Here is a 26,684-nt window from a genome sequence, read left to right as displayed (position 1 = left end):
GAAACATGGAAGGGAAGGTTCTTGGGAGAAATCGGGGGTGTGATGAAGGTATGTAAGCAGAGTGCAGGGGTAGATCCTCTGAAACGAGGAGGCTGGAACTGTGTGAGCACACTGCTGTGTCTGGATCAGATAGGAAGAGAGTTATTGTAAATCACTGGGACATAGAGTGACTAGATTGAACTTGTAAAATATGTAGCAGTCTTGGGAAAATGTATTTGACTGGAGAATACAGAGAAAGTAGAGTAGGGTAGAAGGCAAAAGTTAATAGACGCTTTGGTGGTGCAACCTTGACTAGAGGTCAGACACCCACCCAAACCACCCTGTCAGTTCCCTCCTCAACTGGACAGGAGAGACAAGATACAGCAAAAGGCTCATGAGTTGGGATGAGGGATTACAGTCTGTTCATCACACTTTGTTCTGCCACTGTTTTCTCCTCATGGAGTCTTTTCCCTGCTCCACTGTGGGGTCACACCCACCAGAGAGTCTTCCATTAACTTCTGCCTCCAAAATGAGTCCTTTTTATGGGCTATGTTTGCTTCATGAACTGTTCCAGTGTGAGTTGTCCCCACAGGGTGCAGTCCCTCAGGAACAGGCCCTGGGTCCCTCACAGGGACATACTTCTTACCAGGAAACCTGCTCCAGTGTGGGCTGTTCTCTCCGTGGGGTTTCCCATAGAGTCACAGCCTCCTTTGGGCATCCCCCTGCTCCAGCAAGGGCTCTTTCAGGGACTGCAGTGGATCTGTGCACCCCTCATGCCCTCCATTGGCTGCAGGGGCACAGGGGGAATCCTGGAGCAGCTCTTGCCCCTCCTTCCTCACTGCCATTGGTGTCTGCAGGGCTGTTCCTCTCACAGTCTTATTCCATTCTTCTCTGACTGCGATTGCTTCCTCCCAATAACTTTTCTTCCTCTTAAATATGTTATCCCAGAGGTGTTGCCAACATCCCTGATTGGCCCAGCCTTGGCCGGTGATGGGACCATCCTGGATTCGGTGGCATTGGCTCTGCTGGGTATGGGGGAAGTTTCCAGCACCTTCTCAGAGAACCCATCCCTCTAGTACTTCCCCAACCAAAACTTGGCCATACAAACCCAATATGCAGGTTTAGTGAGGTTAACTGTGACCAGTGACTGCTTATTTGATTTTGCATTTTAAAATAGAGCTTTTCTTCCTGATTTTTTGAATGTGGGATGCGTGAGAGACTAAGATGAGCAATACAACACAAGAGAGGTGCTCTATTCAGTTGAAATTTAAGAGTGTGGTTTCTGGTGGTGAGTGTGGTAGTAGTTGTATCCTGCTGTATGCCCTTCAGCCTTAACTCTTAACTTAGCAATGCTTTTAATTTTGGAATATCTAAATAATACTCAAAACCACCATGTTTTTGCCAGCTCCAGCAGAATAAACAAATGGAAGACTTGCAGGCACAGCATTTCATAGAGGTGACAAACCAAATAAAGTTAGGCAAATTTTCTGGTGAAGTTTAATTTGGGATAAGAGGGTAGAGGTTGCTCACTTCATAACCGTGGCTTCCAAAATGTTTATGTAGGCCATGTTTACTGATTTATTAATCCTCTTCAAAAAGAAGAAAAAGGCATGCCAACTCCAGAAGTCTAGACCAGTAGAAGACAAGACCTTGAACTAGTAAGTGTTAGCTGGAAATGCTCTGAAGTCAGTGTTGTACACTAGCTGATGTCCTTTCCATCTCTGCCAGAGCTGCCTTCCATTTATTAACCACCCTCATGTCCTCCACTTGAGATGGCAGCAGTAGTGGAGAAGAATGAGGCCAGCATTTCAAGTGCTTTCTGGCCTCACTTTGCCTTCATTTTTCTCTGCTCAACTGCAGCTTTGGGAATTAGTGGTGGTACATTTCTCTTGTAGAGTGTTAAACATGCTGGGTTTGGGTCTATCCAAACTGAACTCTTGAGTCGTCAAAAAAGTAGAGGAAATATAGGAGCTGACTCTGGTCCTTGAACACGGACACAATTTGGACTTATTGGTCAAACTTACAAAGTTTTACAAGCTGCAGTCAGCTTGTGTGATTGTGATTACAGCAACCCATCAGGACTAAGTGTCTCTTTCTTATCAAAGGTGTTGTGTGGCAACAGAACTTGGGTCTCTCCTTACTTTATGCTAATATTTTAGCTGTCTCCTTTTTCTGAGCAATACTTAGACATGGTGCATCCTTAGCAAATAAAGTTATTCACAGTAGATTAAGATTAAATGTTCTCCTGTGTGTTGTTTCTCTTTCCTTTGCAGAGCCTCACTGTTGTGACAAGTCCAGTTCCCAATCAGAATCTGGATATGCAGCCCTACGACCTGAGCATTGACATCTACAGCCGCTACATCTACTGGACCTGTGAGGCCACCAATGTCATCAACGTGACTCACCTGGATGGGAGACCCATGGGAGTTGTGCTCAAGGGGGATCAGGATAGACCCAGAGCCATTGTGGTGAATCCAGAGAAAGGGTATGTAGGAAAATTCATGCCCTGGGTTTTGAGAATCAAGTTGTTTTCTTGCTGCAGCTAGTTTTCTGTTTGTCAGAATGAAAAACAACTTTGACATTTGTTAAGATGTCTTGGATTTATAGCAAAAATGTGGAATGATCAAATGAACTTTTTTTTCCTCTAATCATCCTGTTCCAGATACATGTATTTCACCAACCTCCAGGAGAGATCTCCTAAAATTGAGAGAGCAGCATTGGATGGAACTGAGCGAGAAGTCCTTTTTTTCAGCGGTTTGAGCAAGCCCATCGCCTTAGCTGTTGATGGCCAGCTGGGCAAGTTGTTCTGGGCTGACTCAGATCTGCGCAGAATTGAAAGCAGTGACCTTTCAGGTAGAGCAGCACCTTAATTCAGTGATTCATTTGTGTGGTGTGGGTGGGGGGAATGCAAAGAAAGGTGTCATCTTTACCTTTCTGCTGTAAACAGTCTATGATTCTAATCACTCCCTGAATTCCCAGCTAGGGAATGTGCATGATTCATGCAGCATGTCTTTACAGTTTCATGACTGTGATTTGCATTATTAATTGCTACATATGCTATTTACTTTGGTTTCTCACTGCAAAACCTTTGTGTAGTTTCACAAAGTTAGTTGATGAATAAATAGCAGCAGTTTTGGAAAGGGGAGAAAAAGGGTTGTTTTTAAAGGCATTGCTTTTGGCGCAGTAATCTGTCAATCAGAGGAAAGTTCCCTGTTAGTGGAAAAATATGTCCTGCAGAGTTGAAGCAGCAGGTGTCCAGGTTACTTTTTTACTTGTCATTTGGGGTGAAAAGATGTGAGAAGGATAGAGAAGATGTAATATCTCTCTGTCCTCAAGCCTTCCTTTTCCAGCTGTGGAATTCTCTTTGCTTGCTCCCCAAGATTGGTTACACTGCTTGCCTAACCTCCTCTATGAATTCATTCAGCCTATTTCACAATGACCTAACAACATTATACAGAAAAAGACAAATAGAGATTGGTGTTCTGTTGGCTTGGAAAGCTGCATTGTTTCGGGAAAGAGAGAGTCCAGCAAGCAACCAGAAGTGGAGCAAGAGAAGAGGGGAAAATTATATGGTCCAGATTGGGTAAGAAAGACAAATGTCTTTCATTTACTAGCCTAATCCAGAAAACTGCTGGATAAGCTCAGCTGCCTCATGTAGCATCAGTACTAATCGGTGATACAGATTGGGCTGGAAGTTGTTGCTGGAAATGACAGTTGAAAACATAAAAGGAGTTATGACAGCTTGCAGTAATGTTTGTGGTAATGTCTTCCACTTATGACATAGTACCTTCATTCAAAGTAGCAGCATGTAACCCTGTTGATACCACTTTGATTTTCAGCCTTTTGTTAAGTTCCTAGAATAAGCTTTTGGTTTGAAAAACAAATAAGCTTTTTGTTTGTTTTTCCTAGATGATTTGAATTAAAGCTCAGTAGTGTGTCACTGGAAAATTTAGGGTCACTACTGAACTATGATATCATGATTGTTTAGGGTTTTAAAATGCAAGACACAACATGAGTTAGTGAATTATTAAAGAACAAGAACAAAAAAAAGTTCTGTGGTGTTGCTTGGTACGTTCCAAGCTGTCCTAGATCCAGGGTTTGCATGAGTAGAGTAACAGGCAGGAGAATATTAAATGTGCTTTATTTCTCTTTGTCAATTATTTGCCTGAAATTAGGACACCAGACAAGGAGATGGGTCCAAATTCTAATTCAGTCTAGGTTTAATCAGTCTGCTTTTTTTTTTTTTTTTCCTTAAAGATGTGGCTGTTGGATCACCAATATTATGAAGTAAAAGTTTTTACTTTACAAACCATATTTCAAAGAGCATGAAGAAAAAAATGTTCCAAAACCTCCCTTGATTTTGGCATTTACAACACAAATAGATTGCTATAATCACCACGATAAATTGCTAACTGCTAAGATGCATTCCTGTGCTTAGGAATGCTGATTCATAAGCTCTTTTGACCCGCAGAGTAATTTTTCTGCATGTTAGCTTCTTAAAAACACTCAGTCTCTTGCTCTGTCAGTTCTGTATATTCCAATACCCATAAAGACAAGGACAGCTAGAATGCCTTTTATGTGATGTAGTTCTTCTTTTCCTCCCTGTCTTTCAGGCATGAAGTTAGGACTTGGTTATTCTGCCCAAATGGGAGATTCTATTGAAGTTAACCAGATTCTTCACATGATTAAGGGTTTGCTTATGAAAAGATGACTGGAATTAGCTCCCTACCATGGAAACTATTTGGAAATTAGTTCTTCTATTCCAGAATAATTAGTGTGATTTGGAAATGTCTAATGATTCTGGAATTAAGTAATTTGGAAATAAAATGAACTATGGGTGTGTATTTATTTGGTTGGTTTTAAATCTTTTTGTAAATGGTATTGCTGGAAAGGAGATGGTGATGCCAGGAGACAAAGCTCCTCTTAATCATGTCTCCCTTTCATCTGACATTCCCAATAAAGGAGACTAGCACCCTTATGAGTCAGCTTCAGGTTTCATTGTTGGTTGATGGAAGAAGGGATTTAATGTCTCAGGTTAGTTAGAAATAGTCAATTACACTTGAGCACAAATATTAAAAAGAAAGATTAAGACATTAACGGAGTGAGAATATTAAGCTTCAGAGCTTTAGGAACATACTGCAAAATGCCATGCTGACTGAGTGGGCATGGCAGAGGAGGGCATGTACAGACTCCATTTGGGTAGGTCAAGGTTTTAGCTTTTGTATTCCTTCCTTTGTATTCCTTGCATTCTGCCCTATTCTCAACTTAACTTTATTTCTCAAGATGCAGGTTTCTGTTTCTTACGTTTTCCTGACAGAATTAGTCATGTTATAGGAGTTCAATAGATAGTTGCAGTTACTTAGGTTGACTTATATCACTCAGTCTATTAATTTCTACATCAGTCTCGGTATAGCCTCCTTCAGAATTCATCAACATCTTTTCTTAATCAGATCATTGCTGGTGTTGCTCCAAAGTGGTAGTGAGAGCCCAGCCTAGCTGATTTGAATTCCCATGTTTTCCTTCAGTTTTTAACACTTAGTAAATGTTTGGAAGGTTACTTAACTTCTGAGCTCTCTGCGTATTTAGTGAAAAGGAGGTAAATATATTTTTTTCATAGCTGAATTTGTTTCTAAGTCATCATAATTGACATAATGTTGATTAAATTCTCAACAAGCAAAAAACCCTTTCGTACTACTAAACAAAGCAGAGAGGGACAGAATTTATTTGAAGTATAAAATCACAAAGTACATATGTCTTCTTGTCCTATATGGTTATCTTGTGTGGCTAAGGTAAATTTTTCCCCCCTGGTATTCAGTTATTCCAGTATATTTGTACAGAACAAAAATATAAAAACTTATGGTAAATGATTCTATGAATGACCAATGTAAAGCTATTGTTTGCTGTAGCAGAAGTGAAAAATAAGCACAGCAGTGAGCTCAGATGTCATAAATACCAGGATTTATAGACAATTTTTTCAGCTTTAGCTTGTATGATCCTGTTTCAGCTTCTCAAAATTGAAGCATATTCCATGTGCTTTGCAAGTAATTTTGTGCTCAGAATTTGATCAACTCACTGAATATTTGACTGTTAATGACCATATCATTGTGTTAAATAAAGAAAGCATGGATTAAGCCTCCCTCCTGAGCCCTCAGGTTTTGACTAATATTTTTGTTCTGTGTGAGTTACAAAGTCCTCACTGTCTTCAGACAGACTTTAGTGATACCTTTAAAACAACTGTTGACTGTGTTCTGTTCATGTGGAGAGTAAACCATGAAATGTGACAGTCACTTTTGACTGTATTTAATGGCAGAAAATCTGGCATAGAAATCAACAACCACTCTTTAGAGGTGTAAGGCCTGCTCCTGGTGATTGCTAAGGAACTCAGGAAAGTAAGTATTTGCTGAAAAGAAAGGAGCATTCACAATTTAGCACTAATAGCTTAGTGAAGGTAACGTAGCTGAAAGAAAAGAACATGAGGAAGTCAAAAGTGTTAATCTATTCATTCATGTGAGAAGTCCTAATTACCCTGCTTTAATTTGGAATTTATATTTTATGGGTTATCTGAAGCCAATAATCCATCTTCTTATTCCCTGTTGTATGGCAAGACAAAGCAATTAATCTCTTGAAGTAGGAAAGAAGAATAAAAGAGGTACTGATTTCCATCACATTGATAAGAGGTTCAAAAGGCTCATGAGAGATGAGCCCCTCCACTCCTGGTGCTTCTTAACTACACTAGATATTTTTTGAGAACAAAAACTCTCTCCTTGGTGAAAGCAGAAAAAAAAAAAATTATCATCTCTCTGCAAAATGCATTAGTCTTGCATCAGAGGATACAGTATTGCCTGGGTTTTTGTAGTAGACTTACCCAGTAGCATAAAAGTAGTGAAAAATAATGGTATGAGTAGTGTAGGAGATGCTTCTGATAGTTTTGCCTAGTTGAACCAAAACACTCTTTCCCTTCTGCAGGTGCTAACCGGATTGTTTTGGAAGACTCCAATATCTTGCAGCCTGTGGGACTAACTGTCTTTGAGAACTGGCTGTACTGGATTGACAGGCAGCAGCAGATGATTGAAAAGATTGATATGACCGGTCGAGAAGGACGTACAAAGGTCCAGGCTCGTATTGCACAACTCAGTGACATCCATGCTGTGAAGGAGCTCAACCTGCAGGAATACAGTGAGTGCAATCCTGCTTGAGGTGTAAACAGGTCCTGTGAGACTCGAGCCAAGAGACATGAGCCTGTTGTGCCTTGTTGCTGATCAACATCAGTGCAGATGGAAGGGGTGAGAAGTTGGTATCTGTGCTGTTAGGTTGTTTCCTTCAGGCACTTGGCAACGGACTGGAAATCTATCATAACCCCAGCAGCATGTTTCATTGCTGATGACAACTTGACTGGTAGTCCCATCCAGGCACCTGGCATTTGAGTGTCTCTAGACACAGTGGAAATGTCCTGTTATCCCTAATAGAGGACTTTCTGGATCATGCTAGTGCATTGCTATTGGGTGTTCACTGTTTAGGCAAGCACAGCTCTCAGGGCCTGTCACTATCTGTCAATGTCTCAGAGGACTGGCTGTCTTGAAGGCAGAGTGAACAATTTTTGGTGGTGGTGTTTCATACTGAAAGTGAATTGACAGAAGAGCAACATTGCATTGCACAAAGGAAGTGTGTATTAAATAGCAATTTGTGTTGATCATGGCTGCACTTTTAAAAATTTTCTGCTTACCAGGCCCTTCCACACACACATGCTTGAAGTGGTGGGAGATGAATGGTTAAAGTAGTGGAGTTGCTGTCATCTTGGAGGAAATAGGCCTGGTTAGTAGGCTGTGTTGCATGCCTTGGAGAAATATGTAGAAAAATGTCTGGGGATGTTTAAAACATCAGTGCAGACTACTACTAGTTTTGTGTGCTATTAATCTCAGTAAGTCTGTCAGGAGTTCCAAGGGAAGTATGTTGTCCTTATTAAACATTAAAATGAAGATAGATATTTATCTAGAGCATGTTAATTTGAGTTTCAGAGATAGAGTAGAAGCTTCAGAATTTATAAATTAGAAAAGTTTATTTTTTAAATGGTCTTTGGTAGAGAAAATGGAGTATCGAATCCAAGATATCTTTTTGTATTACTAATGTGCTATTTGCTGCAGAGAACTAATGTTACCTCACACAAGAAGCAAAATGCTTTGAGTACTGTTCTAGTATGAATTCTTAGAGTAGTTTCAGATCATTGAGAGTTACCAATGTATGCTGTAATTATAGATGTGTGTAAAGGGAGAAATACACACAACAAAATACAATATTAACAGAGATTTTTAATTCATCCTCTCTCCAGGGGGTAGGGGGTAATGAAGAAATTACTGAAAGGTCATAAAATAGTTAGGGATTTCTTATCAGTCCCTGTCTAATTTTTAAAATCCTAGGACAGCATCCGTGCTCTCAAGATAATGGCGGCTGCTCGCATATTTGCATTGTGAAGGGGGATGGCTCTACTCGCTGCTCTTGCCCCGTGCACCTGGTGCTGCTGCAGGATGAGCTGTCCTGTGGAGGTGAGTCCTTCCCAAGTTCTGTTTCACTGAGCTCTTAGCTTCGGCCTTGGGGAGGGTCTCCATCTTCAGGGATGGCTTCTGAACCAGAGGAATGTGACAGTGCACCAGGTGCTGTTACATACCTGTACAGACTCACCTCTTTCCCTCCACCCTCCAGCTAAATTTGCAAGTATTGAGAAGGAGTAAGGGAAGAGGAAAAAGATCCCTAACTGTTGAGTAAGGATTTCTGTTCACCCTTTCTACTTAAGACTCATATTTAAGACTCAAGTTGAATTATTTCAACTTGATTCTTGAATTGTATGATTTTTATTACTTTTTGGTGTCACTTGCCATGTTCTGCCTTTCCAGGTAGTGGTAGATTCTCACATTCTGGCACATTGCATAGTCTGTGCTGTTTTGTACTCCTCTGTTGTCCTCCCCAAGCTCACCCTGTGCATGTCTTTCTGAACTCCAGACCCAGAAAGGCAAGTTGCCTCCTTCCATGGTGATATGGCCATTGTAGCCCATGCCCTGATATCTCCAGGGGTGGGGCTAGAATGGGGGAGAGGACAGGCACTTTGGCGCCACTGGACTGAATGGATTTATTATGCAATCATCTTGCCATTGAGGCGACGTGTGGTCTCACAATGGAACAAGAGCTAACATAATCCAGATATTTTCTCAGAGCAAGTTTAATACCAGGCCAAAAAGCCACAGGAGGAAAGCGGGATTAAAAAAAGGGAAAATATCCACACTTATTTGCTGCCTGAGATTAACAGTTAATGTAGTAAATGTTAAATAACAGCTAACAGATGTGTTGAGGTAGTGGAACTTGACTAGATGGAGCAGTTTGTTTTAAAATAATTTTGACTGAATAGAGCTGTGAAGAGCGCATAACTAGACACTGAGTCACAGTGCATCCATCTGCAGCAAATTACATCCTTTTAACATCTTCTATACAATGACTGTCAAACATGAAAAAGAGGATAAGCCATTGGCTCTGTATACAGTGGTGTGGCAGGAAAAGGTGAGTTGAAGAGTGTGATGACTTTGACTTGAAATGTTACTAAGAGAAAGGTATGACAGTCTGAAGTGGGAAAGGAAGAAACTAATTGTGTTTTGAGTGTGCGTGTTTCTTTGTTCCTGTTGTTCTTCATCTGTCAAGCCCCCATTGATGTGAGCCTGCATCAGTCACATTGGCCTCAAGGTCTGCAAAAGTGGCTGTGAACACAGTGGCTGTGGAAGTGACCTTATGATGTGGCATGTTGTTCATCAGCTGCTTTGATATAGGAAAGCAGCTGAGCTCATGCCCTTACCTGTCCTGATCTGCTGTTTGTTCACCTAGATTTTTAACTTCTGTTTGTTTGCTTGATTTTCAAAGAACCACCAACATGCTCCCCTCAGCAGTTCACCTGTTTCACAGGTGAGATTGACTGCATCCCGGTGGCCTGGCGCTGCGATGGGTTCACTGAGTGTGAAGACCACAGTGATGAGAAGAACTGCCCATTGTGCTCTGACAGCCAGTTCCAGTGTGAGAGTGGGCAGTGCATAGACAGTGCCTTGCGCTGCAACGGGGAAGCGAATTGTCAGGACAACTCAGATGAGAAGAACTGTGAAGGTACGTAGCATACTGCCAAGTGGGATGGAAATGTACCTGTCACAGGGACACTGGGATGAGTACCAGCATTATTGCTGAGTAGGATTTGAAAAGATACAAATTTCTGCTAGTTTTTAAGCTGGTCTGTTAAATATAAGTTATTTCATAACACCATACTTTTGTTTCTCTACCTGTGAAGTGGAAATAAAGAGTGATCTCATCAGAGTGGCTTAAATGTTGTCTGTGAAAAGAACTATCAAAAATGGCATGATTATAAGCTCTAAAAACCTAGTATATGGGGGTGAACTACAAAGTGGAGCAAATCCTTGTCATAGCTTTTTGTGTGCCTTGTACCATGTAAAGGTTTTGGGATTGTTTATTTTACAATACCTGAACAAAATTAGCTTTTCTGAGTAAATGGGAGTGAGAGACAGAGGAGATTTCTGGAGACCTCTTCTTCCTGTAGAGCACAGCAAAAGAGACTATTTAAGACATCTTTACAGAGGGAAGTGCTGTTGCCAGCACAATGAGAATTACATTCATTTTGGAAAGGACAAGTTTTGCTGGTAAAATCCAAACTGCCTCACCACTACAAAACATGAAATCTGAGCAAACTCATCCTTTCCCTATTGCAGATGTAGTGAAGAGTTGTAGGGACAGCTTGTATGCTCGAAAGGATACTTCTTTATATTCTTTCAGTGCATTTTCCTTCCTTGTGGAGACTGTTGAAATGTCTTTAAATCAAGGCTATATTTCTTTCCAAAAGATGTGCTCTAGCTCAAACAAAAACACAGAGCTGAAATTCCCGTGTGCTGAAAGGTGATTATTACCTAGCTGAGATGCTGACATCTGAAAATGTGTTGTGCAAGTTAACTTCCCAGTTGTCATTCACCAACTGGAGATGTCAGACTAGGGACTGTTTATCACCTTCAGTGGTCCTGTTGCTGAGAGTATTCAAGTTCATTACAAATCAGAAAAGCCTTTAGTTTAACTTCTTAATTCAGCTGAAGACAAAAAAGTATTTCTGGATTTATGAGAAACAGGGGGCAAGAATATGTGGGAACAGCAGCCAACACCTTGCCTGGAGTACCTTTTATTTTTTTCAGTGTGCTGGCAAAGCTTGAGTTTTCTATTTTGTCCTCTGTTCCAGTTTAAAAACATAATATCAAGTCAACATATTATCTCATGATTGAGGACTTCTCTGGTTTACAGGAAGAGCAAAAGAACATAAAGAAGGACATTTATCTTTCTTAAAAAAAAATTACTATCAGGGTTTGGCAGATTTATTTTTCATAACTTAATTCTTCTCTCTTATAGTAAATGCTTGGGTTTGTAGATTCTTATAGTAATATTGCAATAACCATGTCCTGGGATAAGTGCTTTTCTTCTTAATGGCCTCTGAATTATTTTAAATGAGGATCACTTTATCTTGAAGTGTTCTTACTGTAAGCAGGCAATAAAGCCCAGGTACCAGTGTGCACTATCCTCAACAGAACACTGAGTCACTTGTTCTGCATGGTTCATGTGAGGGACTTTGTGTGCCACTGGCTCCTTCCAGAAATGAAGCTTGCAGCACTCCAAACTCTCCCAAGATACTCCTGATTGTATGCTTTGGTGTCTTTATTTCTTAATGATTTTCCAGAGAAGTTTCTGATGCTGACTGTTGGTGTGGGGGTTCTTTGCAGTGCTGTGTTTAACAGATCAGTTCCGCTGTGCCAGTGGGCAGTGCATCGGGAAAAGCAAGAAGTGTGATCACAACCTGGACTGCAGTGACAGCTCTGATGAGCAAGGATGTTGTAAGTGTACTGTCTGAGACTGGAGACTTAGCTGCAGTATCCAAAAATTGCTTCTCATCTTTCCTACGAGTTTGATTTTATTCTGCCATGCAGAGTGAATTAGTTGTTCCCAGAATTAATGCTTTTCTTCATAACTGCTGTCATGCAATTAATGCACAATGTGGTAGAACAGAAATAACAAAAATAATTAGTATACTGAAGAAGTAGTTTCTAAGGCAGGGAATGCCTGTTACTTTTCTTCTCACTTTTTTTAAATTTTAAAAGAAGTAAAAGGTTTGTTTTACTATAATGTTTATATGGTGAGTTGGTGCAATGTTAAAAAATCTCTTGGCATAAAGCGTTCATATATAACTTCTCTGCTTCATGGTATTCTCATCCAGAGAATTAATAGCAGGTGCTTTCAGAATCAGAGGAGCACTCTGTTTATAGAGTAAACCTTCTAAAATTTCTTTTTTTTATCTTGAAAGGATGTAATTCTGAGCTTGATTTCTGATTTGTAACGTGATATCCCCGACCTTGAAATCTCCAGGGCTCTACAAGAAAGCCACTGCCTTCAAAATTCCAACTCGAAAGTTCACTTTCGCTGTTGGTGCTTTAAAAGAAATTATAAATAGGGACATCTTGTCTTGTGTTAGAGATCCATATATCACAGCTAGCGCACAAATAATTTGAAAATACAAAGCCAGAGTTGGACCTTTGATCTTAAGAAGGAGTATTAAGAGATGTTCTGTCATGCTACCAAGTCACTAGTGACATTATCACAGGCTTGTGTAGATCCCTTGTGTATGTTCTCCAAATTTTTTAACAGAGGATGGGAAATTGGCCTACCCAGAATAAGATGGCAGTTGTCACCATCCCTCTTTTACTATGATCAGAAGTCTGTTTACTTATCTCTGTAGACTGTGAGAAGTTGGTTCAAGTGTGGGTTTGGTGTTCAGAGAGTAGGAAATGTGTTGAGGTAAAAGCTTTCAGTAATGTCTAAGATGTAAAACACTGACTGGAACAGAAAAATACTTTAAAGTCTGCCTTTCTTGTCAAATTCATAAGCACAGGCAGGGGGTTGTCATTTACTCCTGGAAGTGTCATTGCTTAGAATTGGTCTTGCAGAGAAAGCCACTCATTTTGACTGTTGAATAATTGTTTTGGGCACAGATTCCTCATAAGGTGGCACTTTCAGGCTGATGCTCAGCTGTATCTGTAACCATAAGGGTGGGTCAGATGTGGAATAGTTTAGGTCATTTAATAAACAGCAGCAAACCCCAAATTCATCGCTGCTGAACAGTCAAGATGGTGCACCATAAGTGATTGTTACATTGCTGGGAAAAGAGAGGGCCAGTCTGTTACCCTGATAGCTGAGGTGTGACAAGAAAAGCACAAGAGGAGTCCCCTGCACAGTGTCATCTGGAGACCTGGCTGCAGGTCTTGTTCATCAAGTTCAAAGGAAAGCTCTGCTTGTCAGACTGAAGCCAAGAGCAGGGCCATCATTCCCCCTGCACATGCATGTACTTACTGCTCATTTCCTGTTATTTGTGATCCGAAAAACCTCATGGCATGTTTGGAGGTCATTTTGGAGGCTGCAGGTAGCCCTTATGGACACTCAGAGTCTTAGAACAGACCTGTCCTAGGGCCTGTTTGTTCTTCCCATATATTAATTTGAAAGTTGTTGTCCGCCTACAGAAAAAGAGGAAAGTGGAAAGATGCAAGAAAAATTGATGTTGGTCTAAACTTACATGGTCTGATTTTCTCCTTTTCCCTTTCAGACACAACAGAGGAACCAGCACCACAGCCCAACAACACCATAGGCTCCATCATTGGTGTGATCCTTACAGTCTTTGTAGTGGGAGCAATGTACTTCATCTGTCAGAGGGTGCTGTGCCCACGCATGAAGGGCGATGGGGAAACCATGACCAATGATTACGTGGTGCACGGACCAGCCTCGGTACCTCTGGGCTATGTGCCTCATCCAAGCTCTCTGTCAGGGTCTCTCCCTGGTAAGTAAAGGGGATGATCCTTGTCCTTGGCAGCCTACAGCTGTACTTGAGGATACTGTGCATCTGTGTACAGGAAATGTCTGCTCCAGATGCAGTTCTTGGAAGCTGTGGGACACCAGGACTGCCAAGGCTTGTTGTCATCCTTCTTTACAATCATGAACTGCTATTTTGCCCGTGCTGTTCATAAGCATTTAGGTACTTAGCAGAACCTAAGCTTAAATAAATGCACACACTGTGGATTTTCTTCTTTTGCTACTAAGGAATCCCCTTTTTGGGCTATTGCAGCACAGCAAATTTTCACAACAGTACAGGGTAAAGTTACACAGAGTTATATTAATGGGACTTTAAACATTATGTAATCATTCTTGGTAGGTTTGCAGTCTAAGTTTGTATGCTTGTGAGACTTCTTGCCGAGTCTGTAATGATCAGCCATAACTTTGGTCTCAACTTATTTCATTTAATGATGAACTTTCCAGTACCAGTCCAAGCACCTGATCCTACTGCTGTTTAAAAAGTAAAACTTAACCACAACATGGCACTTCATCTATACGCAGTGCTTCTGTATATATTGATTAAATATGTACTGTAATTTGTGGCTTTTAGATCCAGCAGGCTCCTCTCAGAGCATAATTTGGTTTTAATAACTAGATAATTAATTTTTGGGTTGCAAGTTGTGCTTATACTGCTGTTGTCCTTCAGATTATTTTTTTAAGCTTCCTTTTTTCTGTGAATTGAGCAAGAACTGAATACTGACATACATCTCTGTTCTTCAGGTATGTCTCGAGGTAAATCTGTCATCAGCTCCCTCAGTATTATGGGAGGGAGCAGTGGCCCACCCTATGACAGAGCCCATGTTACAGGAGCCTCCTCCAGTAGTTCTTCAAGTACCAAAGGCACTTACTTTCCTCCAGTAAGTCATTCTGTTATTCATAAACCTTTAATAACTTTTAGGGAAGCGACAGTGTCTTTCTAAAGGTTCATCAATTGACAGATTAATGTTTTGATTTAGAATTCTAGTATAATAAACTTGTTTGGATATGGAGTAAATTATTTTGAAAGGGAAAAGGATTGTCTTTTTCCAAAATGGTCTAGAAATTTTCACTTAATTAAAAAAAGTTGTGAGAGAGCTCAGTGCCAGGAAGAAAGATATTAGATTGAATGTCAGGGGGAAATGAAAAAAATCCCTGTAGATGTTGAGCAGCTCTGCCAGAGAGATCGCCTTTCATTATACTCTGCCATGTGCCTCTGAAAGTAAAACTAAGATTGATTCTGTACAGACCTGTCAAGGAATTAAAATGAAGCTTTGTGTCATGTGTCTTACAAGTGACAGGTAAATAAGTAAACAAGTGTTTTGCAGCTCTGTAACATCCCTCCATCACAAATGTGTAGTGTGCCGCACTAACTGCTGTGTAACAGTTGGTGCCAGCCCTAGAGGGCTCCCTGTGTCTTCATTTCTAGCATCTGTGGTGGTTGGTTTGGGTATTTTTATGGAGCTTGCCAAGCCACTGTCGAGTGTTAAAGAGTCCCATTTTTGGTCAGTGAAGGCTGGAATCTTCAACTGTTGGTTTTCAATTCTGATCAGGCTTTAAATCAGCTTTAAATTAATCCAAATACATGGAGTAAGAACATGCCTGCATAGGGAAGAAATGCTTGCCTTGGCCAGCATGCTGCAATAAGCAGATCAATACTTGGAGACTGCAGCTTGCAGGAGCAAAGATTTGCCAGTGTGCCTTGGGTAGTGGTATCCCTAGTGACAATCTAGAATTGAACAGCTTGCTGCAACTTCACTTCTCATCACTGGCTATGTCAAAATAGCCAAAGCAGTTGGCACTTTTTGAGAAGAGCTTAGTAGTAGCCAATAGGAATGGCAACAAATGGCATTTCCAGGGTCTGCTTAAGAGCTGGGGAATAAACAGGAAAAAAATCCTGTTTGCTGGGAGGGCTATGTATGTATGCAGTCCTTTACTTAAGGTTCCTATTAGACAGTACTAAAAACTATAAACTGGTGTTTTCTCAGGTCCCCTTTGTATATTTCCTTCTTAAAAGTGCCTTTTTTTCTTTCTTACTCCTCAGATTTTGAACCCACCACCATCACCAGCTACTGAACGTTCACACTATACCATGGAATTTGGTTATTCTTCAAACAGCCCATCTACTCATAGATCCTACAGGTAATTACTATTGCAGTAGCTTCTGTCACGATCAAAGCAGTTAGTGTAGAAAATGCAGAATAAAGGCAGCCTCTGCTCTGTAAGAATTACAATCAAGGGCCCTAATTCTGCAAGCACTAAACTGGTGCTTAAATGGGCTCACGAGTATCATGTCACTGCTGCCTGTGTGGAAGTGCAGTACTGTTTGAGGTAAATCATACATTAAGTGGGTAGTGATACATCCCTGGGGTATATTCCTTAGGGGGAATGACAGCAGTCATCACAAAACTAGCTACGTGCCAAAAGAAGTGCAGTGCCATGAGTATTTTAAGCCAAAAAACCTCATCCTGGAGTGAATCCTGCCTTTTTTAGGCTTCTGCCATAAATAATTTGTTACGTAATTATCAGAAATTATAAGAAAATACCCTGTGGAGGAAAAGTTTGCAATATAAAGGCTAATAGGTCACAAGTAACATTAATGTTGTTGTCTAGATAAAGCACAGAATTTCTAGTTTGACACAATAAGGGTTAATATCTGGAAAAGATTGCTAACCTTTTGCTTTATTTTCTCTTGACTAGCATTTATGAGCATGCATTTCATCTTTGTTTGAATGTATTTTTTTTACCTTCTCTGTAAGAATGCTGGAGTTAGTTACAATTTTATGACAAGTTACCAAAAATAGAGCAATAGACCCCTGCTACCCAAGGGTGTAAAGGTTCCCCTCCCAAATCACCAGTAGGTTTGGTCAATGAGAAGAGAGTGCTGTACTTGTCTGAAAGATGTGCCTGCCTAACACAGAGGCTTTGGAGCCTTTGGGTAATGAGGTCTCTGGGGCTGAACAGACTTCTCCATTAGCAGAAAATACGGCCTCTGTTGTGCAGAAGGTCAGACCAGATGTTTATAATGATGCCTTGCAGCCATATGAAAAATCTTTTAAAATTACAAGTAATTTTCTAATGAAAGAAACCAAATTCAGGCACCGGCATGGGTCATCTGCTGGTTAGCTGATGTGACTTTTAGTACTGTAAATTATATTAGGGATGTAGCACAGGGTTTGATTTTTTCCAAATGCTCCCCCACCCAAAAATAAACACTGCTCTTGCTGTTTCTGATCTTCTTTCCTAATACTCTGACTTGACTGTAGAGGAGCTGCATCCCCTCAGTATTCCCAGCTGCTGTGATGCTAGGAGTTGTAGTTACCATGTATTTCTTGTTCTAATTTGTTTCCTTGAAAGTATCTTGGGCTCATTTTAAAAGATGTTTTGTGGTAGCAGCCTTTGAGAATTTCCTCCCAGTTACTTCTCTAAGGAATGGTTCTCCTCAGTGCTATGAGTATGCCAGGTAATTTTCAGTCCTTTTGTCTGGCCTTGAAAGTTAGTATCCAGAAACTGCATAGTGGAAACAGAATTATCTTCTCCATAATTGCAACGCAGCTATTACAGAGGCACATGCACACCAGTGCCTTCCCTGCCCCACTGTATTAGGAGCAACTCTTTCTACCTCAGTTAAGTCCTTAGGGAGCCTGTTGTGTGAGACTTGTCCCCAGCCACCTTTTCTTTCTGTGGCACAGCACAAGCTCTTACAGGTGCTCCTTGCATCTCTGAAGAGGCAGTGCCAGGGTCACTGGAAACATCTGGAGATTGGGAAGCACTTAAAAAACCCGGGTTCTTGACATGCTGTGGGTAGGAGAGAACTTTAGCCCATCCAGTTCCACCCTCTGCCATGGGCAGGGACATCTTCCACTAGACCACATTACTCCATGCCCTGTCCAGGCTGGCCTGGAACACTTCCAGGGATGGGGAACCCAAAAAATTATGGATTAAATTAACCCGAACGTGATAATAGAATACTTACACCAAACGTGGCCTACTGTCCAATTCCAGCAGTTTTGTGCACAAAATTTATTTTCCATAGTTAAAGCCCAACACTGTAGCATTTCTGCAGGGAAGTCTGGAGAGGAGATGCTGTGCATTACTGCAGAGGTTGCCTTGCTTTCTGTTTCCACCTTGGCTTCTTCCCTCTGAGAAAGGTAAAGTGACCCCTTCCCCCCTCCATCTCCCTGCTACAGCTACCGGCCCTACAGCTACCGGCATTTCGCACCGCCCACGACGCCCTGCAGCACGGACGTGTGCGACAGTGACTACGCCCCGAGCCGCCGGGTCCCCGCAGCCGCCACCAAGGGCTACAGCAGCGACCTCAACTACGACTCGGAGCCGGTGCCGCCGCCGCCCACGCCGCGTAGCCAGTACCTGTCTGCCGAGGAGAACTGCGAGAGCTGCCCGCCGTCCCCCTACACCGAGCGCAGCTACTCGCACCACCTGTACCCGCCGCCGCCGTCCCCCTGCACCGACTCCTCCTGAGGGGCAGCCCTGCGCTCCGCGCCCTCTGCTCTGCGCTGTAAATACAGAAGGTTCTGCTGGGGATGGGAGGAGGGGGCCGAGCAAGGAGGAGGACAGTGTACAGTTAAATGTGGGGTGGAGGAGCATTGAAGATATTTGTACAGAAGAATTTTAAAAAAAAAAAAAAAAAAGGTATTTATATATTTTCTTAAACAGCAGCTGCTGCTTGTGCCATAAGAAGAAAAATTTTTGTATAAAAGAACCCGGATGTTTGTACAAAATGTTTTTATTTTTGCAAATGGAACACAAAAACATGCCTTAATCCAGTGAAGTGACTGAGCACATAGGGAAATGGAAGAACTGGGATATGTTTTTTGTCCAGTGAGGTGATAGGTGAGTTTTGTCAATACCAAAAATGTTTAAAGTAATTAATAATAAAGAAGTCCATCTCAGAGTAGCATACTGTAGATACTTGGAAGTAGCCAAATAACCTCTATGTTAACTGCAGAGGGCCAGCAACTAAAGTTAAACTTGAAAATGCAGTCAGGACAGATGTTAACCTTACACAAAGGGCTTTGTTTTCTACATGAATACAGCAGTCGTAGCAGTGAATCCAGAAAACCAATTGCACACTTTTTAAAATGAATACACCTCTATTTTTCCTTAATGCATTTAACAAATGAGAGCATTTAAAGCTTTCTCCCTGCTTCTGAAATTTCAATTATTTTTGTTGGGTGTATCTTAAAATTTGGGTTTTAATCCCAGTTAGGTTTTCTTTCTTCATCCCTTCTTCCTGCCCGTGTCACTTAAATTAATGGTATTCCTATTAAAATACTGCTACAACTGGGCTGCTGCAAATGCTGAGCTTTCTCCTAATTAGCCTTGTCATGTAGTGATTATCATGCTATACATTACCCTCCTTGTTTGCCAGAATGGTAAGTCTCTGTTTTGTACCAGGTCAGTACGATTCTCACATCATTGACAATGGTAATATGTTTATACCTGAATGATTTTTACTCCCTTAAAAAAGAAAATCTTATTTTGACCTAGTGCCCACAGAATGTCAAATATTTTTATACCACATATAATATAGACAGCATATTTATGATCTATAAATTTAACCATGGATTGTTAGTTTTACTGTAAATGAATCCTTGCAGTACTTTCAGTGTATATTGCTATCACAGTATCCAAATCATATATATAAATATATATATTGTTTTCTCCTAGTAGGAAAGCATTTAACTTTCAGTGGAACAACTGTCCATAAGAAAAATAGATGTTCTGATGATTGGAAGGGGTTCCCCTGCTATAATAACTGCTCATATTTTCTTTGTGTTAGGTAAAGCCAGTTTTTCTCAGTATGATTTTTACATACCTCCTCTTTTGTGTGGTGTGAGTTTAATACTTAAGTATTAACCACTGTGAATGTCAAGTTTTAAGATATTCTTAACCAAACCATTTTATATTCACATCTCTATTTTTGTATATTGTCATATTTAACCCCTTCTCCCATCAGCCTCATCATGGTGATTTTGAAAGGGCAATTATTTAATCAAGTGAAAACATTGTTTGTGTAGTTTAAGGGGCAACCTAGGATATTGTTAACTCCTCTTGGACTCCAGCACAGTGCTTTGAATTTGTTTTGTTGCAGCAGAGCACACAGTATACCTGGTCTTAGATGGCATTGTGCATTTGCACTTTCTTTTGACATCACATCCACTGAAGGTGCTCAGTGCCTTCACAGACTGGCCCTCTGAGTCCTCTCTCTCAAAACAAAGGTCCTGGGAGCTCCTGCCTCCTCACTTTTGAGTTTGGAATGGGGTTAGCAACTTTCCAGCGGCGCCTTTTGGATTTTATTGTTCTCTGTTGCTTCCTTCCCAGCCAGTTTAAGCTAAAACACAAGTTATCTGAAAATATGGCATGGGCTTGCAATTGATGCTGTTGACAAAATTAGTGACAAGCTATTCTTGCTAGCTGCCACTCATCTGGAGTACTGGATCCTCATTTGGTTTCAGCTCCAAGGAAAACTGTGTCATTGGGATTCCATCTGTAATAAAGAGTTTTTCCTACTAGTCCAGAATACATGAGGAATCTTTAAAAAGCCTTGGTGATCTCCAGGCTTTTGCTGTTGGTCTCTGAAGATGGCGTACTAAGGGGTTTTTTGTCCAGCTTCAGTCTAGGTTTCTAGGAATTATGGTAGTTGTTCTTCCGACTCTTCTGGCTCTTCTTTGCTGGTGGAGAAGCTTCCTTGTGTTGTCCAGCAGGATGGATGTTGAGGAGGGTGTTGTGAACTATAAGGGAACTGAAATCCATATTTATGATGGGGGGGAGGGTGGGTGTGTTGGGGTGGGGGGTGAGGCTGGCACACCGATGAGAATTAGAATTTCTCTGTTGTTTACATTTTTTCATGTGCAGCATTCTGTGTGGGGTTCACATGTGGAAACTTGCACTAATGAACTCAGAAGAATATTGTATTGTTGTATCTCAGTCCAAGAGCTTGTACTGCAATGGCAATAGTCTCTCCTTGCAAAATGCTTTTCTCCGTGTGCCGATTTCTTTTTGAAAAACTCCAGGATGGTTGAGCTTAAGGAGTGGTATCCTCTTTCTGGTGCAGCTGGACTGCCTCACTGAGGCATCCCCTTGGAGGGAGCTTCGGGCAGGTAAATTTGTTTGTTAATTATAAGCAAGGATTTGTTCAGAAGAAAGACATTCTCTGCATATGGTTTGTGCTGCCTCCTGTGCTGGTTTACATACACATAACCAAACTGAAGTCAGTGGAGTTGCCATAGAATTCCATGTAGGATTTGATCAGGTCTTTCTGAAACAGAGGTTTCAATTTGTGTATCAAATCTTGGGTGCCTCTGGGAGGTTCATGAGAGGGGAAGTGGACAGGCTGGGGTTTTCCACTGAAAATGCCCAGCATGGAGAATAGGCTGTTCCTCATCTGAGCAGGAAGCTGTGATATGATTTTGCAAATGCATGTATTTTCTCAGTAAACTGGAGTAAATTTTTGAAAGAAGTGCTGATCTGTGAAGCTCCTCTTGGGCAGATCTCTAAATTAAAAAAGCATTGATGCAACCAGTACCCACACCTGACACATTCCCAATGGATAAATGCTGTGACTGAACATTTTCTCTCTGTTCCACTTTGGCACTGAGCCAGCTGTGATTCATATTCTCTCTTTCCCTCAGTGAAGATCATCTTTTTTCCTGCTCCTCTGGGTGACTGAGGTATTGGGACCATAGATAGCACAAACATGCCCATTCAGGAGATTGCTGAAGTGGGTTTGAAGCATTAGCATGGAAGGGATCTCGCTGATGGCAAGGGAAATTGTTCCTTGTCCTTCCAGTTAAGCATAAAGGTTCTTACCCTACACCATCAGGTACAGTAGGGCATTAATACAAGGGACCCTTGTGTACTTCTTCCTCTCTGTAGATACTGGGCAGTTCTTAGCTGGCTGTCTGGTGATGGGAATAGCTGGCATGCCCAGTCTGTTGTAGCTAAAAAACAAAACAAGACATTACAGCAGAAGTTGTTAAAAACTAACTTTGCATGTTTAAATGGCAGCATTAATGAGATCTAAGTCTACCTTTTAAAGTTATACCTGGCATGTCATGCTGCATGCTGCATGCTGCTCATGGCTTTCTAAGGGGTACTCCTCATTTTCTCACTGCTTTTGGATACCAGGATATTTGTTAGGAAATAACTTGGATGTGATAAATGGAACACATACATAGTATCTGCATTTGAAGTAAAGAATGGTTTCCATGAATATAAATTCATGCAATCCGTACACATATGTTAAATACAATATTTACAGTAATGCAAAATATGTAAGTGAGCCATTTGATAGCAAAGGATTCACTTTGCTGTGAGTTGAAACTTTGTGCACTGTAAATTCTGGATTTCTGCCACAGCATTTCCCTCCCACATGCAAATACAAGTGCGTGTGCAGGTACCCAAATCTTTGATAACAGGCACTTACCCAAAGCTGATAATTTTCTCTTCAGCCTCTCTGACTCCCAGAGTGATAATGCTGTGTTGTCCTGCTGTGTCTCACTTACTCTGGCCTCCTTTTGGCCAGGTTGTATGACAGACAGCAGAACACCCAAATCCTTAATGCTCTGTTAAGCCAGGCAGGAGAGGAAGCACATTTCTTATATGGTTTCCCTACTTTTGGAGTCCATTTTGCAGATGAGTAAAGCTCCTCTGTGTTTTGTAGGGACATAAAAAGCAGTCTGCTGCAACCCTAGTATAATTACGGAAAAAATTGCACCCAAACTCCTTGGTATACCAGCCGCTGCATTCAGCTGCAAGTGAAGGTGCATGTGGAAAATCCCTGTCATTCCTATTTATTACACTAATGGGCCTTGGTGGTGTTGTAGTCTTCAGCTCTGCATTGCTTCTCTATTCATTACAGCTCATTCTCTAGAGATGCCTTCATTGGTAAGTCCTAAACACAGTTTAAGCTTTAAAGTAGTTAAACCTGTGCTAAGATAAAGAAAAGGCCACTGTCTTGAATATCATTTCCATTCCTGATTGCTTGGCAAATGTCAGATTAATTAATTAGCACCATTCTGAGGGGAAATGCTTGAGCTACAGAACTCCCTGGTCACACATTCTGTTGGATCAGATGACTTCTTCAAAATGCCTCTTAGAAGAAATCAATCACTTTCTTTTCCTGACCTTTTTGCCTTGAGCATGTTTGTCACACAGTATTGTTAGTGGCAGAATCTGCTTCTGGACCTGTACTATGCAGATTACTTATTAGTTCTGCAATAGAAAAATAACTTGCTTATTGAGTGAAAAAATAATTTAAGCGTTGCTATTCAGAAATTGCTTTCTTAGCAATGAGATTTTTAAAATTGCATTCTGGTGTTGGTATGGCTTGAAAATTAACCTTTAACTTAATGGCAGATGACAGATAAACCTTGCTAATGTGTTGACAGATAAACCTTGCTAATGAGTTAGGAATGAACTAACAGCTTGAATAGGGTTACAAAACAGTCCATTTCTTTTCTAAAAGAAGTCAAAATACAGTAGTGATCCAAAATTTTCTTTCTTTTCCGTCTTTAAAAATGGAAGGGATTTGTTGCATTTATAGGGACTGGTGATTCACACCAGAACAGGATAAGTAAAGTGTTGGTGTTTTATTCGGGATTGTCCTAGAAGAGGGCAGGGTGATTGTTACAAACTGTTGGAGAGCCAGTGTTCCCCTCTTTAAATGAACCAGGAGCAGCTTTGAAGTCCTGATTAAAATGGCTGCAGCCTTAAGCCATGCAGTGGAGAGTCAGTGGAAAAGGGAAGTGTTTTTTTGTAAAGAGGATACCACTCGGCTTAATCTGAACTAGCCTTGTTTGCAAGTGAAGGATCTGGTGCTGCTTTCAGATTTTAACTCTTTGTTTTGGGTTTGTTTTGTTTGTTCTTTTTTTGTAAGCTTTAATCACTGTTTGTCATTGTCTTAAAGCCAGCTGGTGTGTCTCTTGTTCATCAACTTCAGTAAGATGGTGCTTTGCAAGGATGTATTTATATTGTAATGGCCAACATTTGGCCAACCCTATTCACTCATTCACTAACATTTTTTTTTTTTTTTGTAAAATAAAGTGCTTTAGTTGTATGGTGTATATAAACCTTGTACAAAAATCCTTTCCAATTATTACTATAAACTGAGTTGTAATAAATGAAATGTTGATTTTTATAATAAAACTATGAGTGGAAAAGGAGAAGTATGTTTCATTTTATTTCAGCATCTGGAGGACAGGTAATTAAAGGTACAATGTGTGTCTTTGCTTTCCATAAAAGTCAGAATGGGCCGAATTTTCTAATGCTGTAGAAGGCTCTGCAGACACATGGATTTGCAGTGCAACTGACAGTATTTTAAAGCTTCAAGTCTCAGTTATTGATTCCTGAGATTGGTTTACAGGACAATACTGAAATAGAGATTTTTGGAGTTCACTTGAGTTAACAAAATGAATTAAGCATTTAAATTTTAGTTTGTAAAACTATGTGTTGAATATTAACCTTTTACTTAAGAAACCTCTGCCATAGGAAAATGCAAATTTCTGAAGCTTCTTGCAAGAACCCAGATAAAGGAGCTCCTCTGTCTCCAAGCCTACCAAGACTGACAGGTTTACTCAAGATATGCACGAAAGGACCGAAAGCGCACGTGCAAAGGAGAAAAGTTCAAAAGTTCAATCATGAGTAAAACCACAATCTTCAGCCTCGGAGACCACCAGAGATCCCTGCAGGACCACCACAGCAAACCCCACATGCCCAGAAGGGCGTGGACCTATTTAAGATGAAAGGCGAGGACAGGCAGGGCCAGGGGTTGAATATGCATGGCAAAGTTGTGCAATGTACTGCATATGGAACACCTTTCTGAATGAAAGTGTGGGTCAGACTGAGGCTCAGGACACAAGTTTTTGGAGAGATATCTCACTTGTGCCAAGTGCTGACATACATACCCACTTCATAACTCCATCAAGTTATGGAGTCTATTTATTTATTCCACATATTGCTTCATTATGAACCAGATTATTTTACCAAATTAATCTTTATCAGGAGACAGATGACTGTTTTGGATACTACTGATTCTTGAAATGTCCATTGAAATGTTCACCAAGACAGACGCGTTTAACTTCAAAATGTAAAAGAAAATCCCCCAACCCCTGTTGCTGTAACAAGTAATTGGAGAAGAACCAGTTCTAAATTTATAAGCTCAGCACGGGAATTCCCCACTCCACTTGCATCCACTGGTGTTGGAAAAAAATACATGGTTTTGTATTAGTTTGTATCTGGTTGTACTGAGACTCTTTTGCAGCTCCAATTTTTCTGCATGGAGGCATGGACAAGTCACATACCATTTACCATGTCTGTAAGTCAGGGTCTGCATTTATCAATCTCACAGAGCATTGCAAAAAACACCTCCCATTCACTCTCAGCCAGGGTACTGTGCTTACTTTGTTTCAAGGTGTTACATTAAGTTTGCCTTGGAAAACAAGTCATTAGTTTGGAGCTGCAGGGTGCTATTTTTTTCTCTAAAAAAGCCAGTTGGGAATTGCTGCTGGGCTGCAAAGGCTCAACAGCCTTTCTTTTTTTTCTTTTTCTTTTTTTTTTTTTTTTCTTTATTTAAACAATGGTAGCTACATATAGTGTCTGTGTAGCTGTAATACGTTGTGTAATAACAGCAAGGGGCTGTCATGCCAGCAAGAGTGACCAGCTGCTAGTGCTTGAGGCCAGCCAGAGGAGAGCAGGCAAGCTGGAAGAAGAGATGGCATCAGGAATTATCTGAGACACCTCAGCAAGCCCTCCCTTGTCCCAAAATTCCCCTGTGAGCTACACCTGTGTAAAGCCTCTTTTCTACCTTACACCTCCCCTGCCTCTCTAATGAACACCAGACCTTGGCCTCCAAGGGCATTCCATGAGCTTTTGTGGCTCCTTCCTTAGCACAGACCCATTGTCCTTGCTGTGGAATCACACTCGTGGGAATGGTGCTGACACTGACTCTTCTTCCGGTGCAGAGGGAGCAGCAGGGCAGTCCTGATACTGATCCAGATTTTAGATAAAGAGAACCTGTGCTGAAAAGTCAAGGAAGAAATTACCAGAACATGATACCCATTGTGGACAGGAGAAGAGTTTGGAAATTAATTTTTAATTTAAATGGCTCATGAGGCAACAGATGCTTTAAAAATATAAATCCATTGCTGTATTTTTCCTAACTTTGTGGATTTTGGGAATGCTCTGTTTGCTATAGAGAGAGTGATTCCTCCCTAAATGCCACTGTATTCTTTCCATCCTGCAAATGTTTTAAGAAACCCTGTGGCTGCAGTATTGCTGTGCAGATGGCCTAATGTGGGCTGATGTTCTGAAGCACAGCTGTGAGGGATTCATTATTTTATGGGAAAAAAACAATTTCAGATGCTTCTAATAAAAAAACCTGTTCCACCAGCAGCACTAATAAAGAAGGCTGATGTACTTGAAAAAATTCACCTCTCTCTCTTACCTTCCAGTGTGATGGTAAGTGGCCACAGGTCCACTCCATTCTGTGTTGCAACTTGAGTAGTGATAGAGGAAAAACAGATTTCCTCAAATTTTGAAAAAGGAAGGGAAGGGTTACCAGTTGTCCCCTTCACTGGCATCCCTTTGACTCCTAAAAAAGATTCTGTCATGGTTTGACACTGGTGCAATGCCAGCGCCCCCATGAAAATGCACCTTCCCCAAATAAATGCTGTGAGATACAATCAGGAACAGAGCAGAGCAGGCCCAAGCTTAGAAATAAAGAAGAGCTTTATTAAGCTACCACTATGGTA

General features: G+C 40.9%; 1 protein-coding gene across 4 annotated transcripts in view; it reads left to right on the top strand.

Moving 5' to 3' along the window:
* LRP6 (LDL receptor related protein 6) overlaps positions 1-24,095 on the top strand; it is a 128,378-nt gene extending 104,283 nt beyond the window's left edge. For 3 of the 4 annotated variants that reach the window (XM_077783268.1, XM_021535113.3, XM_021535117.3), the window contains 10 exons: positions 2,253-2,464; positions 2,642-2,832; positions 6,946-7,155; positions 8,394-8,519; positions 9,880-10,116; positions 11,781-11,891; positions 13,652-13,882; positions 14,656-14,792; positions 15,956-16,053; positions 18,102-24,095. In XM_077783268.1, coding sequence (XP_077639394.1) covers positions 2,253-2,464; positions 2,642-2,832; positions 6,946-7,155; positions 8,394-8,519; positions 9,880-10,116; positions 11,781-11,891; positions 13,652-13,882; positions 14,656-14,792; positions 15,956-16,053; positions 18,102-18,393 — 1,845 coding nt within the window. In that variant the 3' untranslated portion in view covers positions 18,394-24,095. The remainder of the gene's footprint in view (positions 1-2,252; positions 2,465-2,641; positions 2,833-6,945; positions 7,156-8,393; positions 8,520-9,879; positions 10,117-11,780; positions 11,892-13,651; positions 13,883-14,655; positions 14,793-15,955; positions 16,054-18,101) is intronic. The other variant, XM_021535114.3, reaches the window with a different exon arrangement.
* Positions 24,096-26,684: the final 2,589 nt, after the last annotated feature.

Source organism: Lonchura striata, chromosome 5 (assembly GCF_046129695.1).
Source record: "Lonchura striata isolate bLonStr1 chromosome 5, bLonStr1.mat, whole genome shotgun sequence".
NCBI lineage: Eukaryota > Metazoa > Chordata > Aves > Passeriformes > Estrildidae > Lonchura > Lonchura striata.
Note: the sequence above shows the minus strand (reverse complement) of the source record. Positions and strands in the feature narration are given on the sequence as shown.